This window comes from Sapajus apella, unplaced genomic scaffold, assembly GCF_009761245.1.
Source record: "Sapajus apella isolate SASKATOON/1434 unplaced genomic scaffold, GSC_monkey_1.0 scaffold34, whole genome shotgun sequence".
Lineage (NCBI taxonomy): Eukaryota > Metazoa > Chordata > Mammalia > Primates > Cebidae > Sapajus > Sapajus apella.
Genome location: NW_022436974.1, coordinates 23,113,881 through 23,138,155, shown reverse-complemented (window position 1 = coordinate 23,138,155; position 24,275 = coordinate 23,113,881). Strand labels below are relative to the sequence as shown.

The window sequence follows — 24,275 nt, the reverse complement described above, 5'->3', positions numbered from 1 at the left end:
GACAGGATGTGGGTCACCGGAGGGGAGAGGGTGGTGAAGTGGCTATGTTGTCTGGGGTATATACCCTAGGGTTCGTTTTTTCACACCAGGAAAATTCAGGATGTGAGCACACAGGAAGGGTTTAGGAGTGAAGTTTTAATAGGCAGAAGAGAAGAGAAAGAGAAACAGCTCTCTGGAGAGAGAGGGGTCTGTGACCGGCTGGTGGTGGATGCACAGGATTTTACAGTCCAGCTTGAGGAGGTGGTATCTGATTTATGTAGACCTCACAGATTGTTTCTATCAGGTGTGACATTTACATAGCGAGAAGGCTGGTTGCCCCACCCTAATCTTATGATGCAAATGAACTCTCCTTGGCTAGCGCCATCTTGTCTGCTCCTTGCTGTACACGTGGCTGGCAGAGAAAGGTGATGGAGCCTGCCACTTTGAACATGTCTAGTCCCTAGTTCCTCTGACATTCACCAGTGCAAGCTCCCAGGTTGTTTGCTATGTCTGCAGCTCAATTTTACAGGTTGCTGTTTATTAGAAAATGATTTGGGGCTGCTTTTCATTAAAAACAAAAACCTTATCGAGGACTTCCATACCCTTACTATCTGCCTAAGTGATTTCTTCTTAACTTCTCTATCAGTGGGGCACTCCAAGCAGCGGGAATGACTTTCTTATCCCAGCTTGGACCTCTAGTTTTTGGCTGTCACACAAATAGAAATTAACACCCACTGGGCTTGGTGGCTCACGCCTGTAATCCCAGCACTTTGGGAGGCCCAGCCGGGTGGATCACCAGGTCAAGAGATCGAGACCATCCTGGCCAATTTGGTGAAACCTCATCTCTGCTCAAAATACAATAATTAGTTGGATGTGGTGGCGCAGGTTTGTAGTCCCAGCTACTCAGGAGGCTGAGGAAGGAGAATTGCTTGAATCCAGGCGGCGGAGGTTGCAGTGAGCTGAGATCGTGCCACTGCACTCCAGCCTGGGTGACAGAGCGAGACTCCATCTCAAAAAAAATAAAAGAAAAATAAAAAACAAAAGAAAAGTAATTAACACCAGGAGCAATGCATGGGAGCATTGTATGGGAAAGGGATCCTGGTGCTAGCTCCTGGAAGGGCTTGGCTCTTTCATTTTAAGAAAGTTGAGGTGAGAAAAGGAGTGACACGAAGGCACGTAGAGGTGGGGAACTTTTAGCACCTGCGCAGTTTGATCATGTGTTTCTCATGCACTGTATTTCTCATTAGCACGTTAAATCTCCAGCCCTGGGTGTGATCTTTAGTATTACAAAGTGATTATAATGAGGAAAACTTGGTGAAAGGTCGGTGTGGGAGTCCATCTTGTTTTCAGCCAACTGCATCTGGTCTGGTTCTCATCAGGAATGCTACAGTCCTGCTTTTAGCAACCTTGGAAGACAGCCCTCAAGGAGATAAAAGGTTAGTTTCTTCTTTTTATGGTTACAAATTAAGCCTGGTCTGCTAACTTAGGAGAAAGATCCCCCTTTGCTATGTGACAGGGGTCAGCTTATTAAGAGAGATAAGAAGGTAGTGGAGGGAATATGTCCAGACATGTGAGGCCCATGGGGTCTTGGTGACCCAGTCTCTTGTCCTCTGTATACTGTCTCAGCTTGGTTTAGGTCAGGACGTGGGGCTGTCATGGAGAGCCTCTCTCTGCTTAGGAGTGGTGGGCTGGGGGTTGGAGGCAGGGTTGCTCGGTTTGTCTAACTTAGCTTGTCTTCTAAGGAGGTGGGAAGCACCACGTTTCAGGGGAGTGAGCCTCCCACTCACAAAAGCTTTCTGTCTACACTTGTGGGCATATTAGTGGTGTGAGATGGCATTTGAGTGACTCCACTTTGCTCGTCATTTTATGCCCAGTAGTGCTTATGCAGTCCAGCAGTTCACACTGGAAAATACAGATATTGCAGGACTGCTCCATCAGTAAGCATTATATTCACAGGTTCATGTCACAGGATGAAGTGGTGGGAGAAGATGCCGGGGGCCAGTCCCTAGTCTGGCACAACAGAGCCCCTACCCTTACCAGGATCAGGCAGAAAGATGGTAGGGGCTGGAGCTGCTCTCCCTGGCTCAGCAGAGCCTCTTGTATACCTGTCTTCCAGCTTGATGGTGACATCCCATTGGTGGCTTGAAACTATAGTGACAGTATTTATTTGAAACTGACCATGGTGATAGTAGCTATTTGAAACTGACCATGGTGACAGTATTTAGTGGGAAATTGGCCTACACTACAGATCAGGGCTTTCTTTACCTGTACAGCACTACCTGTGAGCAAGTGCAGTGTTTTGATAAAAGTCCTCACCAGGTATGGAGTGGCACAGCAGGGGTTGGGCCTGACTTTACTGGGTGGAGCCAAGGAGGCAGGGCTTACACAGAGTGTTGAAGGATGAGCTGTGAAGACAGAGTGATAAAGGGAGGCCCAGATAAGTGTGGGATGGCAAGACATAGCCTGTGGTTCCGTGAAAGGAAACTGGGTGTGAAGGAACTTGGTAACTTAAATTAATGCAGGGTGTCAAGTGAAAGGGTGTCAAGTAAGCAAATCCAACATAGGATGTATAATTAATTGGGGCTGGGGAGGGGTACCCATGTCATAACACATTAACCTTTGCCCTTGAGCTGGTGGGATCCCTAGGGATTTCAAATTTGGCTCAGCAAGGCCTTTGCCCCACTCTTCGGTAAAGGGTAACCTGGGCTTTGGAGAGGGAGTTGGCATAAGGAAGTGAATGGGCTAGAACACTCTGGGGCTGCCAGCTCACTGGGAATGGTGACAAAGGCTGTGAAATGCCCTGTGTTTTGGTGGTGGGGTGGTGGGAGTGGCAGGGAAGTTGGTAGGAAACAGGACTAGGAAAATGAGTGGGGAGGGTCAGATAGAGCAGGCTGCACTTGCTTATGAGCGTCAGAGCCAGACAGCCCCGCCTCAAAGCTTGTTTTGCTGTCCTTTGTGTCTGGTGGGGTCTTGCGTGCCATGGGTTGCTAGGTGAGCCCCCGTTGGTCCCTGTGCCCCAGACTGGGGCGAATGTGTCACCGAACGGTTTCCACATCTCTGCTGGTGCCACCCTGTCCCAAAGATTCTGAAGGAGATTGAGGTCACCAGGCTGTCTGGGCAGATGGAGCTGCCAGAGTCCTGTCCCTCCCTTTGATGGGCCTGTTATCAAGGTGGTTTTGCTCTGGGAGCAGATCACGGGCCTCATTTCCCAGCCAGCCGCTCCCATCAGTCTAGAGCCGCCTGGGACACAGGCAGATGTAGGTGGTCAGTGTGGAGAAACTGTAATTTAGGAAAGGGATGGGCCAAAATTTCTTCGGCCAAGAAATTGGCCCAGGGCTGACCTTGGCTAAGCCCCCGCAGATGACAGACTTTTTTCTCGTTTGTTTTTTTTGTTTTGTTTTTTGAGGCAGTCTTGCTCTGTCGCCCAGGCTGGAGTGTAGTGGTGTGATCTTGGCTCACTGCAACCTCCATTTCCTGGGTTCAAGCAATTCTTGTGCCTCAGCCTCCTGGGTAGCTGGAATTACAGGCGTGTGCCACCACACCTTGTTAATTTTTGTATTTTTAGTAGAGACAGGGTTTCACTATGTTCAGCAGGCTGGTCTCGAACTCCTGACCTCAAGTGATCCACCCACCTTGGCCTCCCAAAGTGCTGGGATTACAGGCCTGAGCTACCCTGCCCAGCCTGATGCCAGACTGTTTTAAGAGTAATTTGTAAAAGGAAGCTGGAAGTTTGGGGTGAATAAATGGGTAGTTACATAAATGCTGTGTGATTTAGGCTGAAGTTTACAAAACAGAGTGGCTGCATCCTGGGCTGCTAATTCTGAGGTGTGGGCAAGGGCGCCCCTGCACAGGGAGCTCTGGCCCAAAGGCAGACCAGGGTCATGAGGCTAGGGCCTTCTTAAAAGGGTGGAGGGCTTTTGGAGGTGCTGAGGGCGTGAGGTCACAGAGTGGTACCTGCTGCTGGCCTTCAAGCATACGGGGCCTCTGTTTGGTGCTCATGAAGTGGTCACAGCAAGGTGGGTGCCTAGGGTTCCCTCAAGCTTGCATTCTAATTGTCCCGCTGCATGCATGGGACCATACCTAGGGCAGCAAGTGATGTGTTCCTGGCATTGCTCCTTCAGCTGGGGCGGAGGCCTTGGCAGGATAAAAGGCTAAACAGAGTCCAGGTGAGATTGCCACGGGGTCTCACCAGGGCAGTGAGTGGCTCACAAGAAGCACATCCCTGCTCACAGTTCACACTCAGACTCACTTGTCCACTGATGGTGCTGCTGGCACTGCTGAGTGTTTCTTCTCTTTCTCACATTTTTGCCAAGCAGAAGGCCAAGCTCACCTAAGCTGGATGCAGGCAATGACTGTGCCGCGGCGGTGTGAACGTACACCCTCCCTTGCTCGTCCTCCCTGCCTGCCTGCCAGCCCTGCTCTTGCTGTTCCCTGTGCCCAATCTCAGCCTCTCAGCTTCTGCAACTTCTCTAATGTCAAGCTGCTTGGATTAGGGAGCACGCAAAAGATGGAGAGTTTTATGGAAAAGGAAAAAGGGCAGTGGTTATTTGTAAGATTTGTTCCTCAAATTGTCTTGTGACCGCAGCTTTTGCTACCTGGTCTAAACTGGGTTCTCCATGAGGGGCTTTCCCAAGTACTCTTGACCTGGGACATCTGTCTTTTTTTTTTGAGATAGAGTCTTGCTCTGTCGCCCAGGGTGGAGGGCAATGGCACAATCTCAGCCTCTCTTGCTTATTCTATCAAGCCCAATCTACCCTCAGAGGCCCAGCTTGGCCATCCACAAGGCCCCTTCCGAGAACTGAGCTCTTTCCCTGAGTTCCCACAGCACATTGTGAAGCTCTAAGCTTGCTCCAGGCTGAACTTAGCTGAGCTTATTAGTGGTTGTTCCCATCTTCAGGGCCCATACAGCAAGTGCCCCCCAACGGCTTGTTAAACTCTACTCTCCTGGGACTCCTAGTCCCCCACACAGCAGTCCACCATGACCACCTCCTGCAAGAGCACTGAGCTCCTATGTACCAGGCCCAGCTTGGAATTTTCACAGACACCAACTCGTTTAAGTTGCATAACCCTGGGAGGAAGGGGTTGTTACCCGATGAGGAAACAAGTCAAGACACGTTCAGTGACTTGTCCAAGGTTACAGAGCCTTGGAGCTCTGGATTCAAAACCTGTCAGAGTGATTCAAGACTGGTGTTTTTCCCCATTATGAGCAGACACAAAGAATAACAATCCTTGATCATTTATACTGTATTCTCAAGTACATTATTTCAGTTGATCCTCACAACAGCCCTGTGAGGTAGGTAGGGTTATGTATTACTGTTATGTCCATTTCGCAGATGAAGAAATGGAGGTGGCTCAGTGAGGTGAGTGACTTGCACAAAGTCACAGCATGTTAGTGGCTTCACTGCTTCTGCAACTTCTCTAAAGTCAAGCTGCTTGGATTAGGGAGCACCAAAAAGATGGAGAGTTTTATGGAAAAGGAAAAAGGGCAGTGGTTATCTGTAAGACTTCTTCCTCAAATTGTCTTGTGACAACAGCTTCTGCTACTTGATCTAAACTGGGTTCTCCATGAGGGTCTTTCCCAAGTATTCTTGATCTGGGACATCTTTTTTTTTGAGATGGAGTCTTGCTCTGTCGCGCAGGATGGAGTACAATGGCACAATCTCAGCTCACCACAACCTCTACTATCTGGGTTCAAGAGATTCTCCTGCCTGCCTCCCAAATAGCTGGGGTTATAGGTGCCTGCCACCATGCCCAGCTAATTTTTATATTTTTAGCAGAGATGGGGTTTTTACCATGTTGCCCAGGCTGGTCTCGAACTCCTGACCTCAGGCGATCTTCCTGCCTCAGCCTCCCAGAGTGTTGGGATTACAGGCATGAGCCACTGTACCCGGAAGGAAAGCTGTCAGACTCCTGTGTCCCACTGTAGGGGGAAAAGGGCCTTTAGGGAGTTGGCTCTGACCACAGCCCCATGTACAAGCTCCCTACTCACAGGGCCTGCCTATGGGAAGCCCCCTTCTGGGCCCACCTCCCATAGGTGCCTGTGTCACCAGGCTTCCTTGGCTTTGTCTGAGGACCCCTGCCCAGTGGGGGAGGACCCTGGACTCTCAAGGCCAAATTCACTTTAGGGATGAATCATGACGTGCAGTTTGGAGGCCTGCATGGCTCATCACCTGGAAATAGTGCTTGGCTTGCTTGCCCTGGATGGCATCCCATGGAGACCCAGGGGTAGGACACAGGGCTACAGGGGAAGGCCGCTTTCCTGAGGGAAGGGTCTCAGGGGTTGTAGATTTACCCTAAGGGTCCTGTTATGGTTCATACCACTCCTGGGCTCCCTGATGCACAGCGTCCTCAGAGACCCTGTCTCTTTCCTCTGGATCTCTTTGGGGGCCGTGAATCTTTCTCTTCCAACAGAAAATGGTCAAAAGGCATGTGGAGCCATAGCTGGTAGGGTAGGTGGGTCAAGTGAGTCACAAACGAGTTGACACTATAACAAAAGGGGACTGACAGGGACAGAAAAGAGCTTTGATTCTGAAGACAGATCCCAGAGGGGAATCTGAATTCTGAAGAATAAATGTTTTCAGAAAAATATATGACCTCTCAAGGTGACTATTTTGAAAGCAAAGGTATATAACTGGGTGAGAGGGAAGGTATGTACCCAAAATCCAGCAGGTGGCAGGACAAATTTTGGCTCAATATAAGGAAGAACTTTCTAACAGCCAGCACCAGCCAACCATGGCAGAAGATGCCTTGGGAGCAGCGGTTTCCTATCAGCAGAGGTGTGCAAGCAGGCCAAGGTGATCATTTGCAGGTACCCAGGGAGAGGCGCTCATCCTCAGATGTGCTGGGGTGTTCTGGGGGTGGGGGAGGACTAAGCAATCAGTGAATTATTTTCCAACCCTGAGAATCCATAATATATTTGTTTAAAACGATCTGTTTTAATGGTACCTCAACTTTTTGGGAAAACAATGGCGAAAGTGAGACAACACGCTGGATTTGGAAGCACCTTTCATTACCCTGGCTCCAGATACTTGCACATCTTTGCAGAGACAGCAGACCTTTTCTCAAGTCAGGAATTCCTTGACTAGGCCCCATCAAGAGGGACATTCTTACCTTCTGAACCCTGCCTGGACACTCACTCTTCTAGACCCTGCCACAGCTCATCTCTGTCCCCCCCCGGAGGGGACACTAACAGGGCTCAGAGAATGCACAGCATTCCAAGCCAGCCAAACACAGTCACCCCTGGGCAAACATCCACTATTATGGATGCACCCTGGGAAGTGAGAAGCAGGTGTGACAGGAACTGCTGGGGACTTTATTCCTGGTTAATTGGAGGCAGCCTCTTGTTCTCATCCCATCCTCTCCACCAGAGCCTTTTTACAGATGGATAAATGCGGCACTGGATAGTGGTACAGAGATATGGAGCCCAGGAGAAAACTGCTGCTCCTTTGTCCCAGCTAGAAAGTCCTCCTATGGCCTCCTTTAATACACATCAGCCGATTCTTCACTTATCATAATAAACCGCCCATCTCCAGCTGAAAATGGCAAGAAAAAAGTTGGTTCTGTTCAGAGGACACTGGATTCCAAAAGGTGGACTTCACCATGGGGGGCATCAAGTCCTGCTACATAATTAATACAGATTAGTAAGTCCCCTGCCTCGCACCACTGGCAAGATGCCCTCTAAGACCTTGGCTGACATGAACTTCTTGGGACTCCCCGTCTCCAATGTTGCTGGGGTCCTTTTACCTGTACCGTATTAATCGAATAATCTTATTGTTCATAAAATCCAGAGCATGTGGGTGAGAAGAATCGATGCAAAAGCCATCGCTCAGAGCGATTTTCAGTACTTCCTCCACGAAGACCTGGAAGCTGTTGATCTGCTTATTGGCGGGTACCACCCAGAGCCTCTTGAGGTTCTGCTTGGTGTACTCCTCCTCCGGCAGGCCCTCCACATTGGCCACCCAGTCCAGAGTCAGGTGGTTGGGGTCCTGCAAGTGGCTGGTGATGGAGGAGAGATTGCCATTGGAACAGTAGAAGAGCTTAGAGCCAAGGAGCTTGAGGAAGAGGCAGGAGGTGCTGAAGATGTTGGCGTTGAAGACCTCCATGCTGGAGGAGGAGAGGCTGTAGATCTGGGGTGCCTCCCGCACAGTGAAGTGGACCGTCTGCACACGCTGGTTCAGCGTGATGTTGAGCATGGCATTCTTCTCGGCCTTGGAGAGCTCCACCTCCTTCTCCTGCAGGGCCTCAATCAGGGGCTGCACCTGGTAGAAGTCGGCCTCCCTGCGGAGCAGGCCCATCTCTTGGAAGTCCTCAGGCAGGTCAAGGTGGGAGGTCCGCAGGAAGTTGAGGATATAGCGGAACACTTTACCATCACGGTCAATGAAGCAATTGCCCTGGCTGTCCCTCTTGGTGGGCATCTTCCCGCTGAACATGGCGCCTAGCATGGAGTCGGGGAAGCTGGTTAGGGTAGCCAATGAGGTTGTATAGAGCTTCCCTCCGACGTTTAGCGTGATGGGGTCAGACATGGCAGGAGACTGGGGTGCTGGAATAGTCCTAGAGTGGGTGACAAGTGAGAAATGACTATAACCAAACCTTATCTGAGAACTCACAGTCCTTAACTCCTTATTGTACATCAAGCCTATGCCCTTGGGATCAAAATGAATTAATACCTGATGAATGGGTGATAATTGCCAACACTGTGCAAAGTACATTAGCTTCACTAGGGAGGGGGAAAAGAGAAAGGAAAAAGGAAAGGGAAGAGGAAAAGAAAGGACACCTTAAGCCTGGCTCTGCCCCCCCCCGCCCCGAGATTTTTTTTTTTGGAGACAGTGTCTTGCTCTGTCACCCAAGCTGGAGTGCAGTGGTGCGATCTTGGCTCACTGTAACCTCCGCCTCCCGAGTTCAAGTGATTCCCCAGCCTCAGCCTCCCAAGCAGCTGGGACTACAGGCACGTGCCACCACACCTGGCTGATTTTTTGTATTTTTTGTAGAGAAAGTTTGTTGGGTAATTTTTTGTATTTTTAGTAGAGATGGGGTTTCACCCTGTTAGCCAGGATGGTCTCAATCTCCTGACCTCCTGATCCATCTGCCTTGGCCTCCCAAAGTGCTGGGATTACAGACATGAGCCACTGCACCCTGCCCCAAGATTCTATTTCAATCGGTCTGGAATACTGCCCTAGCACTGGTATTTCCAAAGAGCTCCCTTAGTGATTCTAAATGTTCAGTTAGAATAGAGAACCACTCACTGATCTAAAGAAAGGAAAATGTGCCAGAACTGAAAGCTATGCGCTATGTGTTTATACATATATTTGCTTACATAATAGTTGTATCAGCAAGGCACAGTGGCTCACATCTGTAATCCTGGCACTTTGGGAGGCTGAGGCGGGTGAGGTCAGGAGTTCGAGACCAGCCTGGCCAACATGGTGAAATCCCATCATCTCTACTAAAAATACAAAAATTAGCTGGGCATGGTGGTGGGTGCCTATAATCCCAGGCATTCAGGAGGCTGGGGCAGGAGAATCATTTGAATTTGGGAGGCAGAGGTTGCAGTGAACTGAGACGGCGCCATTGCACTCCAGCCTGGGAACCAAGTGAAACTCTGTCTCAAAAAAGGGAAAAAAAAAAAGGTTGTATCATCTTTTGACATAGACAATGTCATCATACATCCCTGTTGTGCAGATGAGGAAAACTGTACCAGGATTCATTCCTCAAGATCAGAAAGGTGAAATGCCTTGCTAGGATTCAAACTCAGGTTCTTCTATGTGAAAGAAAAATGTGTAAATGTTTACTAGACAAAGATTGGTACGTTCGAAGTACTTAACAAATGGTCTGAGATTTATGACTCCAGGCTCAGTGTTCCTTCTGTACCAATGACACTGCTGAATTTTTCTCTCTCAAACATCTGACAATGAATGGCCATGATTAGTGTCATTTCCATCTATCTTCAAGGCCCACAATGGGTCACTCAGCTGTCCAGACTCCAAATAACATTCCTCTCTAGACTTTCACTGACCCATGCTGACTTGCCTTGCCATGAAGATGCTCTTGGCTCCTGGTAGCCTGTCCTTTGCTGTCATAACACCTCAAACTTCTCTGAAACTGGCTGCAAGGTCAGTGCAAATGCAGGACTCTGTCCAGAGCACCCTCCTGAAGGTACCCTATTCACTCCTTAACAGAGCCCCTCTGATCTCCCAGCTGTCAGCATCTATAGCTGGTGAGTCTCCTTCACCAATGTTCTAGAAAACAGGATATCTCAGCTCCAGATTCCAACACTGTACTTTCCCCCAAGCCCACCTGTGGACTGGATTCAGCAATCCTTCCCTGACATGGTAGGTAGAGGTGCCAAGAGGAACTGGTCCCAGTATTATCCCCAGAAGAGCCTGTGCTGGTAGAGGGAAGAGAGAGAGTGAAGGCACAGTGACAGGACAGGCAGAAGATGTAGGATGAGGTCAGGAATGAATCTTGGCACATCAAAAACTATCTGGCTGGCAGACACAGTGGCTCATGCCTGTAATCTCAGCATTTCGGGAGACCGAGGTGGGCAGATCAGCTGAGCTCAGGAGTTTGAGATCAGGCTGGCCAACACGGTGACTCTGTCTTGACAACAACAACAAAAAAGACGGTGGTGGCAAGCCACCTGTATCCCAGCTACTCTGGAGGCTGAGGTGGGAGGATTGCTTGAGTCTGGGAGGTGGAGGCTGCAGTCACCCGTGATTACACCACAGTACTCCAGCCTGGGGGACTGAATAACAGAGTAACAGAGTAAGACCCAGTCTCAACACACACACACACACACACACACCCCATCCTGCCAGGCACACTAACTGTCCAGATGGAGAACACAGTTCTGAGAAGACACCTCCCCAAAGGTACCCAGCACGGGTGGCGAGAGCTTCTCAACATGTCTGCCTCCTGAAGAGGCTGACTGCACCGAGGCCTCCTTTCTCCAGAGCACATGGCCATGCCAATGCGAGAGATATTCAGCTGCCATCCTCGAGTCTCTGGGGGTGGGGGGCATGTCCCTCACCTGTCTAACAGGGCACTTTGATATTTCAGAAAGGCATTCCCCATCTAGAACGTCTGAGGAGAAATGTGCCTATGTGAAATACAAAATCGTCAGTAGAAGCCTAGAGCAGATGGACTGCGAGACAGTGGGGAGGTCCCACAGAGGTGTGGGCGAGCCGCCGTTGGGGGTGTGGCTGCTGCCGTGGAGCCGGTTGCCAGGCAGCAACTGGGGAGGGTGCTGGCACTCAGGGCTAAATCTGGCCAATTCTCTCTCCAGAGGGCCAGACAGGAGCTGGACTCAGGAGTGGGTCCCCTTTACTCAGTCCAGAATCATCTTCCTTGTTGCCCTCTTTGTAAGACTCTAGTCTACTCCAACTCTTTTTTTCGGGAAATGTGCATGTTCTAGTTTCAGTCTGTTTCTCCTTGTAAACAAAGAGATACCCCACTTTCAACATTGGGTTTCAGGCCCAGGCTTTGTGAAGTGGCCCAACTCCATGGCAGGAACAGGAGCAGGGGGCAGACAGGCTGGACAGTTCCATGGGCCACAGACCCTTATCTCTTCCATGCATTAGTGCTGAAGTGCTCAGAGCATTCTGGGCGGGGGAGGTGAGGAGCCACAGGGCATTCCCTGGGAACCCTGGATAGGTGCTCAAACTCCTACTTCTCTGCTTGCAAAAGCAGCACAGCACTTGATTTCCTGCGCCCCCCATGACGTCATGTCTCCCGGTCATTTGTCTGGGGAGAGCAGCAATTGCGCAGGCAGTCAAGGGCAGAGGCTGGCTAGCAGGCAGGTCTTCTGCCCCGAGTCCAGGGTGTGCTCTGGTGATCTCCCCCTACCTACTGAGTCACAAAGCTCAGTCCTCCAAGCCCCTATTTTCTAGTCACAGGGACAGTGTCCATCATCACAAATCCACAGTCCTGCTGCAAAAGGCACAATGACATGACATGAGGGGAGTCATCAGTAGGGGAGGTCTACAGTCAGGCAGTGATGAACTAACACCACCGAGCCTCAGCCCCGCTAAGTGTTCCCAGCTGCCTCCTGGCCACCTCCACTTGGATATTCTGTAGGTGAGGCAGGAGAACAGGGTCTGGAGACACGGAACTTAAGGTCAATTTGTGCTAACTTCCAAAAAGAGAAACTAACAAGGTCTGGGGGCAAAAAAATCTGAGGCCAATTCTGCTGACTTCCCAAAGCTGGATCAAAAGGAAAACCCTGGGTCTGCGGGCAGGGACCCTAAGGCCAATTAACACCAACTTCCTAAGGCTGAACCAAAAGGAAAAATCCAATTGCCCTAGCTGGGTGACAAAGGATCAAATGCTCTTCTCCCTGCAACCCTCCCCTCCACCATGTCTCAGATGGAAAGAGGGGGGGCCTTGGATTGGGACCATCCCTTTATCTGCATAGGGGGTGCCCATTCACCTCAGCCTTTAATTAGCCACAGACTAAATCCTTCGTGTCCAGATAAGGGGTAGCCGATAAGAGCCTCAAATGGGGAACTTAAACACCAGAGGCCTTTGTAACTGGGCCTTTGAGCTCCTTGCTTCGGCCCCCTCCCACCCTGCAGAGTGCTTTCTCACTTTAATTAATTCCTGTTTTCGCTGCTTCGTTCCTGCATTTCATTCCTCTGACAAGCTTTTTGTTTGTTGGCCAGGCTGGTCTTAGACTGACCTCAAGTGTTCCGCCCACCTAGGCCTCCCAAAGTGCGGGAATTACCACATTCAGTCCCTCTGCTACTTTGTTCAAAATGCCAAGGACCTGGACAACTTGCAGTCTGGACCCTCCACCAGTAACACAGGTACCAGAAGCCTAATCTGTCACTTCCTCTGTCCCTAACTCTGCTATGAACTCTTCTCAGCCACCCAACTGCCTGAGGAAGGCAGCCCTGACTCTTCAGCCCTACAGTTTGTCTTGACTCCATCTCCTTGAACCCATCCCTATAGCTACTCCCAGAGCTCAGGCCTCATCCCTGCACCCCGCACCCCTAGATCCTCACTTGGCTCCCTACCTTCTGTGCACCTGCCTTTCTGGTATACAGACCTTCCTGAAGCACCGTCCCTGCCCAAACCACCTTCCTCTTCCCCTCTCATGTCTAACCCTGCCCTCCATGCACTCCAGATGCCACTGAGTCAGTCTCCTTCACACTGTCACCTGCCTTTGGTGTCCACAGACCATCCTTGTCTACATTCTCTATTATCTCTGCTGTCTACCTTTCAGGCCCAGCCTGTGAGACATCAGCTCTGTGCAGCTGTCCCCAAATCTCCACTAGCTTAACAACTCTCTTCTCAGGGCTTTCTGCTGCCTTGCACAACCCTCTCTGGCAGCATTCACCACTCCATCTGCAGTGATATGCTTTGCACATGGCCCTCTTCCCTGGCTCTATCAAAATGTAGATCAGTGGACATCCATATGGGGGGAAAAGGAACTGTGGTTCATCTCTTATGCCATATATGAAAAATAAACTCAAAACAGATCTTAGACCTAAACGTAAAATCTAAAACTATAAAACTTCTAGGAGAAAATCTTTGCAACTTTGGATTAGGCAAAGATTTCTTGGATAGGATCCAAAAGGGACAAACCATTAAAAAAAAATCAATAAACTAGACTTCATCCAAATAAAAAACTGCTCTTCAAAAGACACCATTAAGAAAATGACAGAGTAAGACAGAGATGGAGAAAATATTTGCAAAACACCTATGTGATAAAGGATTGTTAACCAGAATATGTAAAGAACTCTCAAAACTCAGTAAGAAAATAACCCAATTAAAAAATAGACAAAGTTGGGTCCAGTGGCTCATGCCTATAATCCCAGCACTTTGGGAGGCTGAGGCGGATAGATCACTTGAGGCCAGGAGTTCAAGACCAGCCTGGCTGACAGGGCGAAACCCTATCTCTATTTAAAAAAACAAAAACAAAAACAAAACAACCAGACAAAATATCTAAGAAATACTCCACCAAAGAAGATACATAGACAACTGACAATCACACGAAAAGATGGTCAATATCATTAGTCAATAGGGTATGAAAACTGAAACCACAATTACATGCTGCTATATACTTATTACAGTGGCTCATATAAAAAAATCTGACAATGCCAAATGAAGGTGAGTACACAGAACAATGGAAACCTCATACACTGCTGGCAAATGGTAACTACTGATGAAAATAGTTTGGCATATGGTATGGTTTGGCTTTGTGTCCCCACCCAAATCTCACCTTGAATTGTAATAATCCCCACGTGTCAAGGGCAGGACCAGGTGGAGACGACTGAATCACTGGGGCGATTTCCATCATGCTGTTCTTGTGATAGTGAGTGAGCTCTCACCAGACCTGATGGTTTTATAAGGGTTTTCCCCTTTCGCTTGGCACTTCTCCTTGCTACCGCCATGTGAAAAAGGACATATTTGCTTCCCCTTCCACCATGATTTTAAGTTTCCTGAGGCCTCCCCAGTCCTGCGGAACTGTGAGTCAATTAAATCTCTTCTTTATAAATTATCCAGTCTCAGGTATGTCGTTATTAGCAGCATGAGAATGGATTAATACAGTATATAATTATCACGTGACCTAATGATCCTACGCCTAGATATTTATCCCAGAGAAATGGAAACATGTCCATACAAAGACTCATGTGAACATTTATGGCAGCTTATTCGTAATTTCCCAAACCCAGAAACAACTAAAATGTAAACAGATAAACAAATTGTAGTATAGCCGCACAATAGGATAGACTTAGCAATATGCAGGAATTAACTACTAAAACACATTATCACCTATAAGAATTTCAAAAGCATTACGTCAAGTGAAAGAAGCCAGCTTCAGAAGTTTACATGGTGCATGATTCTATTTGTATAACATTCTGGCAAAGGCAAAACTGTAAAGACACAAATCAGATAACTGAATTCCTAGGGTGAAAAGACTGGCTACAAAGAAACACAAGACATATTTTGTAGTCATCGGAATACTCTATTAGGTTGGTGAAAAAGTAATATGGTGTGGTGGTGGTCAAATGTCTATATAAAGACTGTCAAATTCATGTAACTGTACACCTCTAAAAGGGTGAATTTTGGCCAGCTGTGGTGGTTCATTCCTATAATCCCAGTACCCTAAGAGGCTGAGGCAGGAGGTTAACTTGAGCCCAGGGGTTCAAGACCAGCCTGGAAAACATAGTGAAACCCCTGTCTCAATTAAAAAAAAAAAAAGTAAATTTTACCATATGTAAATTTTACCTCCATAAACAGGAAAAAAAAAATGAAGGTTGTGACCTGTTAGCAAGTCATGACATCAATACCGTTAAGTGGGTTGTGACCAATTTTATGTATTGTTGTGAAACTTTTGTTTTAGTTGTGTGTATATAAACTGGATCATGGTATCTTCATACTATGGGTGACAAAACAATCTTTTTTGAAAACCACTGCCTAGTTTGTTAGCTGAGTGCAACTGCATGTCTCATGCCTGCATAGTCACTGCCTAGTACACAGTAGGGTACTTGTGGCACTAGGGTGAGGGGTTGTGTGATACTGTGATATAATCAGCAATATACATTTTAGTCTTTGTCTCCAGCTGTTGGCCAGGGCTTCTAAAAACCTTGTAATTTCCTAAGTGATAATAGCTATAGGAACTTCTTCTATTTTAATAATTGGTTTTGTCCCAGGAGGCGGAGGTTGCAGTGAGCCAAGATCGTGGCACTGCACTCCGGCTTGGGTGACAGAGCCAGACCTTATCTCAATAAATCCCAAAATAAAAATAATTAATTAGAGTTGTTATGCTGTCCTAATCCAAATCCCAATGGCAATTTTCAAAAAAGATTTTAAAAATTAAAAATTTAATCTGGAAGCTCTGATAACTGATAACCTAAAAGAATATTTGGTTAAGACATCTTAGTGTAATGTATTAAACCAGATTATAAAGCAATGACATTTCACCCTGGTTTTAAAACAATGAGAAGGGATTTGGTAATAAATGTGTTGAAGAGACACAATCAGCAATGTTTAAAAATAAACATATTGATAAATATATTGATTCTTACAACTCTGGGACACAGGCAGGACAGATCACATTGTCTTTATTTCACAGACAACCTAAAGCAGACTCAAAGAGGGTGAATCCCTTGCCCAGGGCTTCATGTGCATTCTTGACCTCAGAGTCCTGGCCTCTGGAAAGTCCTGGTTTGGACACCCATCAGACAACCAGTCCTCTAGAGATCTTCAGCAGGAAGCTGAACCCAGCCACAGAGGTCCTAGCCAACAGCCTGTATACTCATGGCGACCTGGAGTAGGCAAAGGCTCTTTTCTGCACAGTTTCCTTTTTCCTATATTACTGTCCACTTCCATAATGAGCATTACTTTCATAGTGAAATGACTTACCATGCAATCCTATCAGTTGGGACCAGCTGTTTTAACAATAAACATACTGAGTAATGAACATTATCCATCTATCATCTATATGTCAATCACTCATCCATCATTTCCTAGCTGTGCTCACTCATAGAGCCTAGAAATGACCCCCAGTAGCAATAAACACACTTACCCCTGGATCTTTGTTTCTGAATGTCATCATTTCCTCCAAAACAAAACAAAATCAGGGCTTTCTGGAGAAACTGATGATTCCAGGACTTTTACAGGAAAAGTTCATAGTGACTCCATATAGCACAATAAATTAAAAAAAAAAAAAAAAAAGCAACAAAAAAACCAAGTGTCCAGGCTGGGCACAGTGGCTCACACCTGTAATCCCAGCACTTTGGGAGGCTAAGGCGGGTGGATCACCTGAGGTCAGGAGTTTGTGACCAACCTGGCCAAACCCCATTTCTACTAAAAATACAAAAAATAGCTGGGCATGGTGGCATGCACCTGTTATCCCAGCTACTCCGGAGGCTGAGGCAGGAGACTTGCTTGAACCCAGAAGGTGGAGGTTGCAGTGAGCCAAGACTGCACCACTGCACTCCAGCCTGGGCAACAGAATGAGACTCCATCTCAAAAAAACAAAACAAAAGAAAACAAAACAAAAAACCCCCAAGAATCCATAATGCTATTCCCAAAAGAAAAAAAGAAGGGGAAAAGAATGGAGTGAGAAAGATAGAGACAGGAAAAATTTATTCTATAAAAGAGAATACTAGTTAACAAATATAGAAGGAATGGCAGAATTAGAAAATTACCAATTTGCAACCCTCAGTGTTGCAATTCAGGCAGGGATCATCAATGGATGTGGTGTGGAAGGTTATCAGGAATACATAATTATAACAGACTCACAGAATCACTTTACAGATTACTTATTAGTTGTAAGAAGGAAAAATTTACAATACAGAGATCAGGTTGCCATGACCTTAGCCAATAATCAAATTTAGCATTCATGGATTGTAAGACCCTGACATCATATCCTCCTGACATGATGCAGTAAGTACACATATTGCCAAAAACTGAAATCTAACCCAAATCTAATCATTGATAAACCAATCAAACACATTTAAACAAGTGGAGAAACTCTATAAGATGGAGTCACACTCTATTGCCCAGGCTGGAGTGCCATGGCACAATTTTGGCTCACTGCAACCTCCACCTCCTGGATTCAAGCAATTCTGCCTCAGCCTCCTGAGTATCTGGGAGTATACGCACATGCCACCTCACCCGGCTAAATTTTTGTATTTTTAGTAGAGGTGGGTTTCACTATGTTGGCCAGGGTGGTCTTGAACTCCTGACCTTAAGTGATCCACCACCTCAGCCTCCCAAAATGCTGGGATTATAGGCATGAGCCACCATGCCCGGCCAAGGGGCTTTATTTAAAAGAGTTGATTGAAGCGATACAATAAAATGCATGATGTACACCTTGACTGGCTCTGATTTTAAAAACCAGAAACTATATAAGGTATTTTGGGGCAATTAGAATTTTTTTTTTTCTTTTTTGAGACAGGGTCTCACTCTGTCACCCAGGCTGGGGTGCAGTGGTGTGATCACGGTTCACTGCAGCCTTGACATCCCCAGGCTCAGGTGATCTTGCCAAGTAGCTGGACTACAGGTGCACGCCACCACACCCTGCTAATTTCTGTGGTTTTTGCAGAGATGGGGTTTCACCATGTTGCCCAGACTGGCTTTGAACTCCTGTGTTCAAGCAATCTATCCGCCTTGGCCTCCCAAATTGCTGGGGTTATAGGTGCAACCCACTGCACCCAGCAGAAAATTTTTAATAACTATTACATTGGGTGATACTGACTTCTTATCAGGTATAATAATGGTATTATGGTCATGAAGTAGAATGTCCTTATTAGGAGATACATGCTGAGGAATTTAGGGATCAAACATCAACATGTTTATAACTTAATTTGGCCAAAAGAAGTGTGTGTTTGTGTAAAAGCACAATTGGCAAATTGTGAATTGCTATATCTAGGTTAAGGGTTGTACTTTAAGCTTTTATGTAAGCTTGAAAATTTTAAAAATATTGTATTTTAAAAGAAGGGGGAAGAATACTTCCTTCATAGGGGCAATAGATGTAAAATTACATTCACAGTGCCATACCCCAATAAATAACCAGACTTATTAAGTTACAGATTTACCACTAAGAAGCGTGAAAAGCTCATAATTTTCCTTGCCAAGTGTTGCTGAATTTTGAAGGGTGAGGATGTCACCCTGGTTGTTTCTACAACCAGGGCCAAGCTAAAAAGGCCCAGATGTGGTTGAGGAGTTAGAATCTAAGCCTGGTGGGCAGTCTGGATAGACCCCCCCCACCCACAGAAACCACACCACTAGGCCTGCCTACCTTCTGTGCTGTGATCCTGCCTGGGAGAAGGTGGCTGTTCAGGCCTCATTTTTTCCTACCTCCTCATGAACCCAGAATCTCTGTACCCCGGCAGGAAAGAAACTCCTGTCATGGCTCGCTGTGAATGTTGACAGAGGCCACTCCTGGGCCTCAGAAATGTCAAGGATGGGCAGAAAAAACTGGAGAGAGAGGCCAGGTGCCGTGGCTCACACTTGTAATCCCAGCACTTGGAAGTCCCAGGCAGGAGGATCGCTTGAGTTCAGGAGTTTGAGACCACCCCGGACAACATAATGAGACCTCGTTTCTACAGAGAATGAAAAAAAAAAAAAAAAAAAAAAAAGCTGGGCATGGTAACATGTGCCTATAGTCCCAGCTGCTCATCAGGCTGAGGTAGGAGAATCGCTTGGGCTTGGGAGGTCAGGCTGCAGTGAGCCAAGATCACGCCACTGCACTCCAGCCTGGGCAACAGAGCAAGACCCTGTCTCGAAAGAAAAAAAAATAAAAAAGAACTGGAGAAGCTGTGCGGGTTAGGGGGCAGACCATGCAAGGTGTTCGGCATTACCTGGGCTAGTATTTGAATCATCCGCTGCCACTTACTAGCTGTACAGCCCGAGGCACATTCCTGGGCAGATGATGATGATCACAACAATAACACTACAATAGTAATAATAATGGCTAACATTATTGAGCAGTTGCTACTGTGCTAGGCACTTTATGAATGTTAATCTGTTTCAATTTCACAGACGAAGTAGATACTATTATATCCCTACTTTACAGACCAACCATCCTGGGTCCTCTTCAACCTCTGCAATTTGGCATCTGCCATCCCCTCTGCCTGGACCTTGAAGGCAAGTCCCATGCATCAGCCAGGCCCCTCAGCTGGAATTCATTCCTTCTCCTCTGCATCTCTGGAGAATTTTATTCTAACCCCTTACCACAGCCAACTTTACTTAAGTAGATGGGTGCCTGGCTCCCCTGCTGGGGCTAGGAGTGCCCCTTTCTACATCCACAGAAGCAGGGAGAATAGGGGAAGAGGAAGAAATTTCTTTCCTGTTTAGTCAGATCCATTTTCCCCAGCTGGATTTTTAAAACTTTCTAATTTTGACATGCTCTCTTGAATTTTCAATCTGGAATCTAAAGGCATGTGACAAGGCCCAGGTGATTACTTGCAAGTAAATGCAAGGAGAGTTTCCACTGCTTAAGAGAATAGACAGCTCGTGGCTGGGTAAATTTCATGAAAGACAAAGCTCAGAGTGAGTAGTGTGTCTTCCAGTAAGCGGGAGACTCCCCCACCTTACTCAGTCCACCGGGGAAAGGACTCTTTGCCTTGAAGCCCTCAGGACTACTACCCTTCACCTTCCTTTCTTAACCACCCCACATCAAAGAGCTCTATCTATAATTCTGTCTTGCCCAGTCCGTCTCTCTAAGAAGCCCATAGGCTGCTCCATTACCATCACAACCCACAGGAAGGAGAGAAAAAGTGCTTCCTAGACCCACCTGACACACAGGGACCCCAGAATGAACTGCGCAAAAGGCAGGAGAGGGAAGGAGGGGAGTGGTGGGCTGGAAGAAGGATGCCGTGGGATCTGGCACGGCAAGGTATTCTTTCAGCTGGCGTAGACCTGTAGCAATCACCACCATCCCCAAACTCTTCCAGAATCTTCCTTTACCTTCTCAGCTCATTCTCACGCTTCACCTTGTGCTTTTCCTCAGGCACAAGCACCCCATTTAAACAGCTCTCTTCTTACCGTCTTCCTGCTCCTCCTAACAGTAATTTATAAACACGGTACTTTCAAATCCCTCATTTCATCCTCACAGTAGCACCGGCATTCGGAAGGGTTGGGGGGACTGACTGGTCCTGCCAGACAATTTGCGAAGGTCAAGGCATCAAAACTTTTGTTTCTTTCCTGCCCCCAACTCCAAGCTAAACCTCTGTCTCCCTGAGTGCAGGGAAAAAAGCAAGGTCTTTGAAGCACGGAGTCCTGAGTGGTTTGGGGCAAGTCTCTTCGCTTTTCTGAGCCTCACATTCCTCACCTGTCAACGGCTATGGTGACGCCTCTACTTTCCAGGGCGTGAGAGGTGAATGAGATCATGGTGTGCCGCAAGGGGCTTGGGGCTGGGCCCTTTATTTCCAGTCACAGTTAAGGAAGGTGTTTTGTGCATCACAGGCTCCTGCCCACGCCGCCACAGCGCTGCCGGCCCGGGGCTCTCCAGAGGGGGCGAGGTCCCTGTCATCTGTCTCCACCCCTTCTTCCCCAATCCCACCCTGGCTGGCCTCATCGGCTTTTTCCGCACCCACTCCCCAGCCCTACAGCACCCTCTCCGCCCAGACAAGTGCCCCACCCCCACCTAGAGACCCCGCCCCTCCTTGCCCCACCCATAGTCCCGACCCTTATTATCCGGGCTTTTCCAACCACCACCATGCGCCCTGGCTCCTCCCACCAGCCCCGCCTCTCTCAGCTCTGCCCTCTCTGGCTCACCTAGCTCCAAAACGCACCTCCCCCCTCCGCAGCCACAGGCGCTGCCATCCCCATTTCACAGATGAGAATGGCGAGGCTGGGATAGATTAGTCTTATGGTAAGACGGCTGCTCAATGGGCCCACGTCCCCTCGCTGGCAGTCCCCGCGCCCCCGTCCGCCCCCGTTCGCACCGCACCCACCTCCTGCCCTCGCTCTGCAGCCTCCCCTCCTCGGGCGGCCAGCGCAGCTTTGCGAGAGGGGCGGAGGGTCGGAGCCCAGCCCAGGGGCGTGGCGGTCCGGGGTCCGCGCGCTGCCCTCCGGGACTGGTAGTTCTCTCTGGGCTCCTCGCGGCTCGGTGCGCTGAGAGCGAACTCCATCTCCCAGGAGGCATTGCGGCGAGTCGCTTGGCGTCCCGCCCCGTCCTCGCCGGTGTCCGGCCGGCTGGCCTTAAAGGGGACGCGGTCCGAGCGGCAGCTCGCGGGGTGGCCCCCGCTCCGGCTCCACCCCTTTTCCCGCACCTCTCCCCTCCCCCCGCTTCGTCCCGCATCCCCGGGGCCGCGTTGCAGAGTCGGGCTCCCTGGATACATACAGGCTTGTACCAGGCGGGGTAGGAAGACTGCATTTTGCAGTGGAAGCAGCATCTCTTCCATCTGGGACCCGGCGGAGGGCGTCTCCACCTTGGAGGGGAGCAGAGCACCCGCCCTGACCTAGCCGGGCTCAGCCTCGTCCAGCCCGGCCTGAGCGCCCCGCCCAGCAGCCGGCTCGGAGGCAGGGCCCACTGGGGTCTGGGAGGTAAGGGGGTTGGGGGCGTGTGTCTGGCTTTGGGGTACGGTGTCTACACCCTGGCGATTCGAGAACCCTGGACTTGCGAGCCCAGGGCTGGGAGTCGGGAGATGTGGGTGCATCCTGGACCTCGCTGTGTGACCTTGGGCGAGTAGCTACTCCTCTCTGGGCATTAACCTTCTCTTTCATCAAGTGTATGTCGAAGTGATCCTGCTCCCTCCCCCTTCAGGTAAGAGGACATTCTCACCCAGTACCCAGTGCATTCGCTCGCTGGCCTTTCATGGGGCCCTCCAGCTCAAGCGTGGGCTGGGCGCGGGCGCACTGGAGGGAGGGAGGTGGCCGAGCTGCGGCACAAACTGGGAGGCCCTAGGCCACCATTGCTTGGAATGGGCTTTTCCTGTTCTCAGCATCCTGGGCCCTGGGATACCCTCCCTTACAGCCCTTGGATATCCCTGGGATACCCCCTTACAGCCCTTGCAAACTGGAGACCCTGATGTGTCAGTTTGGTGCCCTTCGTTCCAGAAAGCCTGGGGTGGAGTCGGCCCTTACAGGTTTGTGAGGGGTGGCCCCGTAGGGATAGGTGTGTGTGATGGGTTCTTGAGGAGGGAATGGCTGCTCCTGCCTTCTTCACTTCTCTCTCCTCATACCCCTTTAAGGAAGAGCAGTTGCTTTTTACCTATGAAACCCTTTTATCTTTTTCTTTCCAGGAGACAGTTTGGTGGCCCAGACATGGGGCTCCCAGAGTAGGGTGAAGGACTTCTTCCCAGGGTTGCCTTGGGTAGAAGCTCAGTTTAAAAATGCCTGGAGAGATGCCGCCATTCAGACGCCTGGGGGCCAGAGATGGAGGGCCCCACCTAGTGTTGGGAGGGGCAGCCTGGCACCCCAGGTAGCTCTGGCACCCAGGGGAGTCAAAGGAGAGAGGCTGGCTGTGAGGGTCAGAGAGGGGAGGAAATGCCTCCCCAGCTCTTAAGTGCTGAGCAGGGGCTGGGAGGCGCTGGTCTGCTGTGGGGCAGGGAGAGGTTGAGTAACACCGTGAAGCCTTCTCCCCAGGTCCTAGGACATTCTGTGAGCTTTTGACCTGAAGGCTAACCAGGAACAGTTTTTTTGGGTTTTTTTTGTTTGTTTGTTTTGTGTTTTTTCATTTGCTTTGATTGTTTGAACGATTTTTAGAAGGACTAACGCCTCAGTCCAGTCCAGAGACCTCTGTAGGGGCTTTCTTGGCTGCTGTTTAAGATTTTCAGTGTTTTTGATATGCAAGACCAGGCCTGGGCAAAGGAGGGGGCAGTGACTAGAGCAAAGGTTAGGCCAGTCTCTGGAAGGTACTTCTCTGGCCACATCTTTGGTTTTCTCTCATCTTGCTGTCACATGTCTCTCATGAGTCGCTTGACGCACCTTCACAGACACCTCAGTCCTTGGTTCTGTACTGGGCACTAGGCTCAGAGACAGCAGTTGGGCCTCTGCCAAGGGAGGTCCCAGCCTGGTGGGGGAGAGAGACATGGACTCCAGTTACACTGCAGACAGATGAGAATAGATAAAAGGGCATGGGAGCCCAGAATTTTAGACACTCAAATTGTGGAGGGAAAAGGAAAGGCTTCCCAGAGGAGACAGCATGTGAGCTGGGCATTGAAGGATGAGTCAGAATTTTTTCAGGAGAGAAGAGGGAGAAGCCGTTTTTCAGTAGAGAGGACATTGTGTCAAGTAGCGATCAGGAAAAAGCCCTCTGCCCCGATGTCTGTAAGAGTCTCCACAGAACAGTGTCGCTCGGGTTCATCTCTATCCCTGCCCCCTATCAGCTGAGATCACAGAAAGGGTCTGCATGTCAGACTCGGGAGTTTGGACCTTATTCTGGGTCCAAGGGGCAGCGGAGTGTTGAGAGTCCTGAGCAGGGCCTGGGCAGAATAGTGCTTGCCATCAAATCAGCTCCATCTGACGATGCTGCAGGGTGGGTTGAAGAGACCAAGGAGGGATGATGAAGCCTGAGTGGGGGCCCAGGGCGTGGCAGTGGGTTGAGCTTTGGACTCGTGTACACACACACACACACACACACTCTCTCTCTCTCTCTCTCTCTCTCTCTCTCTCTCTCTCTGGGTGCTTTGGGGTGATGGAGATAAGTCAGGTTCCACTCTGCAGGAACAGAGATCAGTCAACACTCAGCAGAAATGCTGAGAGTCATCCAAGAGGAACAGGTGAAGGAATCTGGGCCTTTTTAAGGGATCGGGCTTTCTTGAATGCTCACTATGTGCCTTGGAGTGTGCTGGGTGTTACTGGGATGCTCAGGCTGTCATGCCAGTCGGGCTAGGGGTATGAGC

General features: G+C 49.0%; 2 protein-coding genes across 4 annotated transcripts in view; one reads left to right on the top strand and one right to left on the bottom strand.

Annotated features, from left to right (window-relative positions):
• Positions 1-5,205: 5,205 nt before the first annotated feature.
• KCTD21 (potassium channel tetramerization domain containing 21) lies at positions 5,206-21,805 on the bottom strand. 3 transcript variants are annotated; one of them, XM_032295906.1, is made up of 3 exons: positions 21,384-21,404; positions 20,759-20,847; positions 6,968-8,529 (listed from the first exon to the last, which is right to left on the bottom strand). In XM_032295906.1, the coding sequence occupies exons 2-3, from the start codon at positions 20,815-20,817 to the stop codon at positions 7,719-7,721; spliced, it is 870 nt and encodes a 289-aa protein (XP_032151797.1). In that variant the 5' UTR covers positions 20,818-20,847; positions 21,384-21,404; the 3' UTR covers positions 6,968-7,718. The 3 variants fall into 3 exon arrangements, with proteins under 3 accessions (XP_032151796.1, XP_032151797.1, XP_032151798.1); XM_032295905.1 differs by lacking the exon at positions 20,759-20,847 and having other exon boundaries at positions 5,206-8,529; positions 21,384-21,805; XM_032295907.1 differs by lacking the exons at positions 20,759-20,847; positions 21,384-21,404 and adding an exon at positions 21,205-21,349.
• The window catches only part of USP35 (ubiquitin specific peptidase 35), a 33,205-nt gene continuing 30,652 nt past the window's right edge, over positions 21,723-24,275 (top strand). The window contains exon 1 of the mRNA XM_032295901.1: positions 21,723-21,975. The gene's annotated coding sequence lies outside the window, so the exon portion shown is untranslated. The remainder of the gene's footprint in view (positions 21,976-24,275) is intronic.